Source organism: Scardinius erythrophthalmus (genome assembly GCF_964197995.2).
Source record: "Scardinius erythrophthalmus genome assembly, chromosome: 22".
Classification (NCBI taxonomy): domain Eukaryota; kingdom Metazoa; phylum Chordata; class Actinopteri; order Cypriniformes; family Leuciscidae; genus Scardinius; species Scardinius erythrophthalmus.
Window position 1 is genome coordinate 17,273,400 of NC_138242.1, and position 11,514 is coordinate 17,284,913.

At 35.3% G+C, this 11,514-nt stretch overlaps 1 protein-coding gene across 1 annotated transcript; it reads left to right on the top strand.

The window, feature by feature from the left end:
* Positions 1-473: 473 nt before the first annotated feature.
* msc (musculin (activated B-cell factor-1)) lies at positions 474-3,371 on the top strand (the record flags this gene model as incomplete). Its single annotated transcript, XM_081352587.1, has 2 exons — positions 474-881; positions 3,288-3,371. 2 exons carry the CDS (start codon positions 474-476, stop codon positions 3,369-3,371), a joined length of 492 nt encoding a protein of 163 aa, XP_081208713.1.
* Between the last annotated feature and the right edge of the window lie 8,143 nt (positions 3,372-11,514).

An 11,514-nucleotide genomic window follows, 5' to 3' on the forward strand; every position in this document is an offset into this window, starting at 1 on the left:
ATATATATATATATATATATATATATATATACAAATAAATTTATATATATATATGCTATCAGTGCCACTTTGTCAAACAGTCTTGCCAAAAGTTAGATGGGGGAAAAGGGGAGGAGAAATGCCTGATCCACAATGACCCGGCCAAACCCCAAATCTTAATGTGCTTGGTACACCGCAGGACAAGCTCTGAGATGCTCAGTTAGAAGGGGCAATTGATACAGTCTGCTTTGTCTACATGACAATTTTAATAACCTTTTACATTCAGGAAATGCTGAATGACTTTGAAGGTGATTAAATTATGGCCTTGTTTTGATGTGCCTTTTCCCTGGGCTTCTTTTACAGAGATTCGAAAATCAAGGCAGCACCTGTTGCTTTGAATCTACAGCAAGGACGCTGAATATCACATACTATTGAAACAGGACTGCAGTTTTTTTCAAAATCAAGTTCCTTGCTCTGAAGCAGGTGCAGTCGTGATGTCCACAGGTTCGGTGAGTGATCCCGAAGACCTCCAGGAGCTGTCAATCACTCACACGGACACTCGTTCTCTGGAAGACTCAGAAGACGAGTTTGGTATCGATGACAGTTTGAAAGCAAAGACCAAACAACCCAGACCTGGTGCCAGCAACAACAAGCAACAAGTGAAGATGGCAAAGGATGGCAGACAGTCTCAGAGAAACGCAGCAAATGCCAGAGAGAGGGCACGCATGAGAGTTCTGAGTAAAGCGTTCTCTCGGCTGAAGACCAGCCTGCCGTGGGTACCGGCAGACACCAAACTGTCAAAGCTGGACACTCTGCGCCTGGCATCCAGCTATATATCTCACCTCAGACAGCTCTTACAAGAGGACAGATACCAGAACAGCTTTGTGCATCCTGTAAACTTGGTATGAGTGAGTGTTGTCTAAGTTTATGACCTGATTTTATATACTTCCATCTAGTTGAGAAGTTTTATTGTTAAGTATTACTTGTATAATATATGATATATAATCTATAATACAATATATAAATATATATAACATATACCACTAACAATTTTGTTGTATTTTTTTTTTTTTTAGAAATGTACCATAATAGTATATAATTTTCTAAAGTACTGGGTTTTAAAGTATTTAGAATTGTATTTTGTATTATTAAATGCCAATAATACAATGTGTAAATAAACATAAAAATAGTCATAAATATAAATAAATACATTATAATAACTACGTAATAATAATTTAATAATTACTATAATAATTTAAAGTACATTACTTAATAATTAACTTTATATTTTAGATATTGATTAAAAGTACATACGGTATACTCTGTTATATATATATATATATATAACATTATATATATTATATATATAATAATATAAAACAAATTATTTTCTTCAAATTGTTTTATTCTATATTAATCATATATTATAGTTTTCCTGTAGCTCAAACAGTAGAGCATTGGAGCTTGCAACACCAAGGTCATGGGTTCAATTCCCAGGGAAAGCAAGAATGATAAGAATGTGAATGTGTACCTTGAATTGCAATGTAGGTTGCTTTGGATAAAAGCGTCTGCCAAATGCATAAATGTAATATTAAAACAAATAGTCAAAATATACATAGGCATAAATAATGAATACCTTTTTATTTTGCATATTTACAGTAACAGTAAATATGCTGTATTAAATATTTGTGTGTGTGTGTGTGTGTGTTTGTGTATTTACTACCCCAGTTCCCAAAAAGTTGGGACATTTTGTAAAATGTAATAAAATCAAGAAACTGTGATTAGTTTATTGTCTTTAACCTTTATTTAACTGACAAAAGTAAAAAAAAAAATTCACTGTTTCAGTTTTCACTGACAAACTTGATTGTATTTTTTAAATATAAACAAAATTTTGATTTTGATGGCTGCAACACACTCCGAAAAAGTTGGGACAGAGGCATGTGTCACAAAGGGACTGTGTCACATCACCTTTTCTTTTAATTACACTTTTTAATCAATTGGGAATTGAGGATACTAATTGTTGCAGTTTTGCATATGGAATATTTGCCCAATCTCGCCTGATTCAAGATGGCTGCTCAACAGTCCATGGTCATCGTTGTCTGATTTTCCTTTACATGATGGACCATATATTTTCAATAAGAGACAGATCGGGACTGCAGGCAGGCAGTCAAGCACATCCACTGTCTGTGTGGTGTATAGTGTCTAAGAAACCACTGTGTTCTGTGCACACACTGAATGAGTGATGCAGCGGCAGACCGTGTTAAGTGACAATGCAGTACTCCTGAGAACATGTGGCTATATTTAACAGAGTAGCATGATGGCTTCTCATGTAATGACAACAGATGTCTCCTTTCTTACCCTACACGGACTGAGATTTCTATGGATTCCCTGAATCTTTTCACAATACTATCCATAGTAGATAACGACCTAAATACTTTGCCATCTTGCATTGAGAAATTAGATTTTTTTAATTGAAATTAGGCACAAAGTGGTAAGCCATGACCCATCTTTGTTTGCAAAGACTGAGGGACTGTGTACAAGACACTGTTTTCAACTAAAATGTAAAACCTTTTATGCGTTTTTGCTGTTCATTTACACGACAACGGCGTTTTGGGTTCCTGGAAACGCAAACTTTTGAAAACGGGTTTCAAAGTGCAAGTTTTTGAAAACGGTCTCCGTGTAAACAACAAAAACGCGAATTTCTGAAAACAATGACGCCATGCACATGCGTATTACGTGTTCATTCTATAGTGTTTCATCGCCATCTAATGGCCTGGCAGCAGAATACAGCGTTTTTAGCCGTTTTCACGGATCCGTGTGAATGGGAATCGTTTTGACAATGGCGTCGTCTGTACGCGGAAAGACTTCTACGTTTTACGCATATCGTTGTCATGTAAACATACCCTGAGAGATGCTCCTTTTATACCCAATCATGATAACCACATGTTACCAATTCAACTGCTTATTGTGGACTGTTTCTATATAATCTTTTCACTTTTTTTTTTTTTTGGAGTGTGTTGCAGCCAAAATGTGTTTATATTTACAAATTACAATTAATTTGGCCAGTGAAAAAATGTGAGATTTTTTTCTTTGTACTTTTGTCCGTTAAATAAAGGTTAAAGAGAATGAACTAATCACACAATCTTGATTTTATTACATTTTACAATGTCCCAACTTTTCAATTGGGGTTGTATATAAAACTATTTACTGTTACTGTAATATGTAATGCAAATAATAATGTAAATAAATCTGCTTCTGATGGCATTTAACCAGCATGTGTGGCTGACTTGTTCATTCTTTTTCCACAGACCTGGCCTTTTGTGGTCTCGGCACGATCAGAGGACACCAAAGACATTTCAGCAGCGGTCAGACTATGTGGAGCTACAGCATAAACATCTGGCACCTCTCTGTCTTTTATCCCCCTCCATCTCTCTCTCTCTCTTTCTTTTTACTGTCTGTACTCATGCACTTCCTTTGAACTTACATCAATGGACATTATGCAATGAAGACAACTACATGTGGGACGTAGCCTACATGTAGTTAAACAGCAAAGTCATTGCACACAAATTTGTCTTTATAGCGTGATTATGTTATGTCTAGCAAACATAAGCCGATATAACTTTGTGTTTGATGTTTTTTTTTTTTTTTTTTGCTGTCTGTATGTAGATTAAAACTAACTTTTAAAGAAAAGATAAAAAGAACAAATTGCATGACCAGAAGCACAGAAAATCACTTTTACTGTTTAAAGCGATTGTAATTTTTCTAATCACCCAGCAGACATTTAAAAATCATATTTTAACAGGATGTTTTCAACTTGTGGAATCACTCAATGATTGTCTACATCAACACCCTTGATGCATAATTATCTTTTTATGTAGCCTATGAAGTCATTTATATCACAGTATACGCCTGTTGATCAAGTGTATCTCATTTACTCATTTGTTCATCTGTATAGTTACGCTGTGATTCAGTTTGGAGAACTACACTTACACATAAACTGTGTCCCTTAATAGGAATACTTTGAGCAATGTACTAGTTAGCTAATTAAATGTCATAAAGTCCACAATGTGTGAAGTTTATTAATACATAAAATAGTGTTTTAATTCCTATCATGCCAACTTTTTTGGGATGCTTAATTTTTTTTAATTTTGCCTGGCCCTCAAACTTGGCACTTGCTGATCTTTTCACCTCATACAAAGTGATAAGAAATGTATCAACTATAAAATACACAACTTAAAATGCAATATTTTCCAAATTGTTGAACCCAAATGTGAGCTTGTGTTGTGCTCATGTGCGCAGCGGCCATTAGAAAAGTGTGTAGTTTGAAGAGGAAGTTGACTTTTCATCACGTTTGTGGAGGACTGCAGCTGTCGAGCCATTAGTTTCCCAGAACGCTGAACTGGTCCCTTGAGGGAGTCTCACAGGAGATGAAGCACTTTGTCAGGCAAGGACAACTCAGAAACGGCTCTCACGTTCTCCACCGCTGCTAGGATATGCGCTCTGGGGTTCACTGAGCTTACAATGAGGAAAGCATTATCTGACTGGTAAAACTCATGACTTCATAATCCACTGTGATTTGTCATCCTCTTCTACCTGGTAACCACCAGATAATACATCATTAAATCAGAATGGTACTGGAGTGTAAAAGTGTAATACAGTGTAATAGCATACACATTCAAAATAGTTCTATCTAGTGGTGACAGAGCATTCTGGACACGTGATACAGTAGTTCTCAAATGGCACTAGGTGACCTCAGTAAATTAAAAAATTACATTAAAAACATTGTTTTAGCGACACCGGTGGCCGTTAAGCGAACTGCAGCCAGGAACTTGTTGCTCGTGGCTTGCTGGCACACGTGCACACGCAACGTACAAGTGACTGAACGTGAGTGATTCTATCTAGGCCCTGATATCCTACTTATTGCGAAGTTGTTTTTCGTTCTTCGCTTAAAAGTAAAAAGAAGTTGGAAATACCTTTTGCAGCAATATACTTTTAACGAACACCCAGACGCCACCCGAGCCGGTGACAGCGACGTTTAGAAGACATTAAATATGTGCTGCGCGCGCGCGTTCCCTAACTTCCCTTTCAGAGTCTCAATAACAACACAACAAAACCGTGCTGAGAAAACAGCAGTTAAGAAAACATCTGATTGTAGAGATGTGGATATATTTGTACCAGTTCTGCAACTCACCGGCATCATGTCGACAGATGAGGTAATTACAATTGCACAATGATATTGATTTGATTATAAAGGAAGTAGCCTATATTTGAGACTGTAGATCTGACCATGTGAGACTAGTTTGAATCAACCCCTTTTCTTTGCCTGACACATTGACATTACAATACAGAATTGCTCTTTCGTATTATCTTTGAACATTAATTTCATGTCAATTTAATCTCTCGAGAGCGCGCGTGTAATCACACGTACCGAGTCCACATAAAATCAGTCTTCTACAGGTTTTCATACACATTAGCAAAAAAAAGCCCCTTTAAATATGTAAAATATTATATTAATTTAATTATATTAAAGTTGTTATATTAAAGTTATATTAAAATAATAAATGCCACAAATACTAACTGCTATATTTGATTTTATTAAGCCATCAATAATCTATCTAATCTGTCTATCTATCTATCTATCTGATATCTAACTCAAATCAACCAAAAAAAAAAAAAAAACTATACATAAATAGACATTAAAAATACGAAGAAAAAAGTGACAAGGCTCACATTTTACTATCGTTATTCCTCTACCGTCAGTTTTATTAAATGAACATTTTTATATAGCCAGCAGAGGTCGCCATTGATCCACAATACGCCTCAGCCACATCAAACTTTTGACACTCTCAAAGTTTTTGTATCTCATTTGAACCTTGATGTTTTCCTAGTTTACAGTCAACGCTAAAATTAGCAAACTCCCTTTCTGTAGACCTGTTGGTGTGTGTTTGTATTGGGAGCAGAAAAATGTCCAGCAGATTTAATTAAATTCTTGAAATACTCTGTATGTTTAGCCTTTCTTTTCTCAGGTGGAACACATTTTCATTAATATGGAGCTGTGTTTTTGTGTACCAAAAACACATTTCAGAGACAAAATTTCCATGAACAGGAAGGAACTGTAGGTCCAGAGCCAAACAGCACAGTTCACTGACCGTTTCTTTGTAGTTTAACCAAAAGCACTAACTGCAAACTCATGACGGGCCAAGATTCAGAGAAGTCTTTGAGGTTATGAAAGACATTCTGAGCTTATTTGTTATCTAATATCCATTCACTCAACAGCAAAGAGGAAGAAAATGTTAAATAGGACCTATTACTTTGATAATCAGTTTAACATCTGCTTTATTTTGGTTTCATTCAAAACACATAGGTCATTTCATCTTGTGTCTTGCTAGCTAAATATTTTTATCTATATTTGAAAAAAAAAAAAAAAAATCATAAAAAAACCCCATAATTTGTAAAACATATCACTGAACTGATGATAACATGCATAATCACAGTATAGGCCAAAATATACATTTTAGTATTCATTTTCTTACACTTTATCTATTTGCGTCTGTACAGTAGATTTTAATTACAATACATATCTTTGAAGGTTGTTTTCTCAAAAAAAAAAAATTCTCATGTCAAACTCTTCACAAATCTCTTTAACTACCCTTACATACACCAGACTTTCCAGTTTTAAAACAAATTTAAAATCACCTGATTTAAATAAAATTTTATTGCTTTTTTTTCAGTGCTAAAGATATCCAAAATCCCTTCTGATTTTTATTTTTTACTCTAATATGTCAACAAAATGAAACAAGAACTTTGCATATTTAAACATAACACAATACGAAACATTTGTCCTTGTACTGTGATTAATGTGCTGAGATTAATAAACTGGGAAAGTATGATGATATCTTTAAGTTAACATTTTAAATAAATATGTTGACAATAATTATTGATTTAAGTTGAAATTATTTTATAATTTTTCTTGCATATTATTTTAGGCTTCTGCTTAGTAAAAACTGTACGAAATAAAACAATCATTCTAGCAACAAGACAAACACAATATTACAGTATTATCTATCATAACATATTATAATGTCATATATTATACAATGTAAACAAAAAGTTGCTTCCTTAAATGTTTTAAGTACAGTCTATCCGAATGTTTAAGTCATTTCAACATAAATTACATTAAACTGACTTTAAAAAATGAGTTGAATCTTATATAACTTGAGTTAAAGCATATGCAAAAACATATGTTGTCAACTTATTGATCATATTTTTTTAGTGTATATATATATATATAATATATCATTATACATACAGTGTTGATCCAGAAGACGGCAAATATAATGACATCAAGTGGCTTGATTGGCCAATCAGAATCAAGTACTCCAGTGGGTCGTATAATAAAACGTTGTACTGTATGTTTACACTGGCAAACCAGCAAACCTTGCCACTCTCTTCCTTTGAAGATGGCTTTCTTTTCAGAGTGCCAAGTCACTACCCTGTGCTCAGTGTAATCCATAACTACATCCAAAGTGTAGTGTCATGAAACATGGCAGACTGTGAGAAAGTTTGGTGGTGCGCTGAAGGTCACTGCGAATATTACAGGGTGTGTGATCTGCTTGGCTGGAGACTTCCTGCTGGGCTAGGGGAGATGACACAGTTTTCTTTTAGGCAGGTGATAGAGTTTCAGCACAAGAGCAAGGCGCTCTATCTCCCGAGAGAATGGAGCCTCTTTGTGGCTGGATGTGCTCGCAGAGGAAGGTCAAACCAGGGAAGGGAGGGGTGATGAGGTTGAGCATTGACAAGAAAACATTTCATCAGATATTCCCCCCTCTTCCTATTGATTCTTTGCCCACTCAGACCTCTCTTTCTCTCTTCTCCATTATTTTCGTAGTTCGAGGGGTGGCGCTGGCAGCGTCCGTGAGCGTTTCATACAGTGGCCTGATTAGGAGTGTGATTCAGGATACTGATATTTTCTCGCAAGGTATGTGTTATTCTCTCCTTGCTGTGTACAAGAAAAGGGTGGGAACCGCACCCATTGTGGACCGAACAAAAGAGTTTAGGTGAGCTCCTGAAGAGCATTGTTGTTCACAATGCCACACATTGCGCTTGTCTCCAGGGCTAAGGTGTGTTTGGGAATAATGTCACCTGTGAAAACGTTCCAAGTGTCGGTTTTCACAACAGAAATGGCACAAAATATAATAACTGATGCTGAGGACAAACAGTGCCAGTATAGAAATGCAAACCCTGTTGCATTCTGCCATTTGGAATTGAATTGAGATTCTTTTTAAATTACAGCACCAAATGTGACGTGGAATTGACTATTTTAATGTAAGGAAGTAAAATTAACTAAAATTCAAAGAAATATTAACGTAATAAGTGCATGTGCAATAAGTGTAGTATAACTAGAAAAAGGAAGGTTTGTCTTTACAAACTTTGAATGATGGCTTTAAAAAAGTTTTAAAACATTTCTAAAATGTTTCTTGACTAGACTCAATCGGGTTCATACTAAAGAAATTTGTAAGGATAGTTCTTTCAGAACTGAAAATTCTGTCATCATTTGCTCTGTTCCAAACTTATTTCACTTTCTTTCTTCTGTGGAACACAAACGATGATATTTTGAGGAATGTTTCAACTGTTTTTGTCCATACAATGAAAGTCAATGGGGTCCAAAGCCAAACACTGGACCGTGACTTTCATGGACAAAAAAAACAAAAAAACACTGAGGCGAATATCTTCTTTTGTGTTCCACAGAAGAAAGAAAGTCATACACGTTTGGAAAAAGTGAAAAAGTGAATGAGTGAGTTTTCATTTTTGGGTGGACTATCCCTTTCCATTTACTTTATCAAATTTATGGACCCGGGTGGACAAACACTTCATTTCCCAGAATGCATACCTGCTGAAGTACTTTGAATTGTAAAATTCCACTTCTTTTAATTCCGAATCAAATTACAGTTTTGCTTCCTGTGTGTTTTGGCCATACAATTCAAATTCCAGTGCTAAGTCTTGAACAATCGCCTAACCCTTGGAACCAAGATGTTTTTGTAGTCATTTATAGGACACAGGTACATCCAGGATGGATAAGGTGAGTCAAACCTGACAGACACCTGCTTTATGAAATACGAACTGCAATTCTTTCTCTTTTTTATGGGCCAGTTTCATTACAAACATCTTCTGAAAAGCTTTCATGCAGTGAGCCATTTCCCCTCCAGACGCATATTTTCTCATCCATCAAGTGATGCTATAATGATGGCTACGGTTTTGACAATGGGGATAATATTTTTCTCCCACAATGGCTTTTGGTTCCCCCCTTTTGGCAAGATTCTGGCTACTATAAATACTCCCCGTTCCCGTCGCTGTGGTTCACAGACACTGCTCTGAGCGAAGATGAGGCCTAGTGTGGCTTCAGGCCTGAGCTGTCAGCGCTCCATAGGGATTAGTAAGTCACAGTCACTGTATTGTTCTCCAGGCTACAATGGGCACATGGAGATCTGGCCTTTGTCTCGAAGTCCGTTGTGAACTTCAGAGAAGGTAACAATGGTGTGACACACCTGTGAATGTAGATTAAACTCTTTTTTCCTCTCTCGTTCCTGTCTTTTCTCAGATTCATGGCTGTAGCCTTCAGCTATGTCCACCACATCAAACAAAGAACTTGCTAGTCATGAGTTCCTCAGTAGTCATTTGGTTACAATGAGATATTACATTTATATATTACAATTACACACTTTTTATTCATTCTATTGACATTTGTGACAGTGGGCGCTCAAATGATTTGATTTCAGGTGACGTAACGGTCAGACTGGGAAGGAATGATGTTTTATTTAATGACACTGACCACCTTTTATAACACACCCTTACTGCAAATTTCAGCCAATCCATTCGGAGAACAAAAACAAATTTCCCACAATTTTTTTTCCTCGCCATCAGTCTTATTTTGACAAGTCAGGAATAAGCTGTGACTTCAAAAGACAGAAATATTCTGTCATAGGTTTTGATGGAGATGTCTAAACAGCTAGGACGCTAATTCAGCGTTGCGTTTTTCTCGGCGGTGAACTTTTAGTGACCGCATCAGAGAGATTTCATGGATATCAGGTGCAATGTGTAGTCCGAGGAGATTGTGTTTGACAAATGAATTATAATTACTCAATTTCGTTTCTTTGAATGGTCAAACAAATGACTCAGATTTAAAAGTTCACTATACAAACAGAGAAAGAAAAAATATATACATATTTAAAACTTAATGAGTACAATAAACAAAAGCAAAAATTCCAACTTTTAAGAGCTATCAGGAAAAAAATGAGTAAAATCATGGAAAAATCAAAGACTGTTCAATGTTTGACTTTATATTACCACACCATAAACAATCATTGGTTTCATAATTAGGAGTTTCTACAACTATAGACACTTTTGGGCTGTTGGACTTTTATAAAATAAACTCTCTGAAATCTCTGTTTCACACTCTCACTAGTTTATTTAATGTGTCTAATAACAATGCCCAAAAGTAGATATACACACATAACCAAAGAATTTAGACTTTTTTTTTTCTTCTAAAAAGTCAAGAACATTTCCACCACACATTTGCATTAAAATGGCTACTATCATAGACAGCATTTTATGCTTATATTTATATTTATCTTAAATATGAACAATTAAATACACTACTGCTCAAAAGTTTGGGGTTGTTACGTGAACTTGACGCGCGAATGAGGCGAATTCGCGTCTACCGCGCCGCAGGAATTTTTTACGCGCGTAACGCGTCTTTGCATTGACTTAACATTGAAATCACTCGCGCCTGACGCGCTATTCGCGTCCGGTGTGAACGCACCATTAGTCTCTTAATTAAGGGCTACATTTTTTTGGTAAAAAATACAGTAAAAACGGTAATATTGTGAAATATTATTACAATTTAAAATAACTGTTTTCTATTTTAATATATTTTGAAATGTAATTTATTTCTGTGATGCAAAATTCTCAGGATCATTACTCCAGTCTTCAGTGTCACATGATCCTTTAGAAATTATAATCTAATATGCTGATTTGTTGCAGAAGAAACATGTATTATCAATGTAAATGCTGCTTAGTATTTTTGTGGAAACTGTGATAGTTTTTTTTTTTTCTGTCTGCAGGATTCTTTGGTGGATAGAAAGATCAAAAGAACACCATTTACATTTTTTATGTATCCATGCTGCATAAAAGTATTAATTTCTTTAAAAAAATCTTACTGCCCCCTACCCTTTGAATGGTATATTTAGAAAAAAGGACAAAATTGCATACTTTTTAAATATGTAATAATTCAAATTTTTATTATGGATTTTTATAACTTAACATTGAAATCTAGGTCTGGGATTAGAGTAAAACAATACAATCATTAAAAACATATATTTTCAAAAACGGGGGAAAAGGCATAGTGAAAAGTTTCCTGAAATGTGTGTTTTTTTTTTTTGTTTTTTTGTTTGTTTTTTAGTTTAAAGTCAAATACACCCCTATAGGCCATAAAAGTTCAGACTTCTGGTGGAGGTAAAATAAAATGACCCAAGTCAT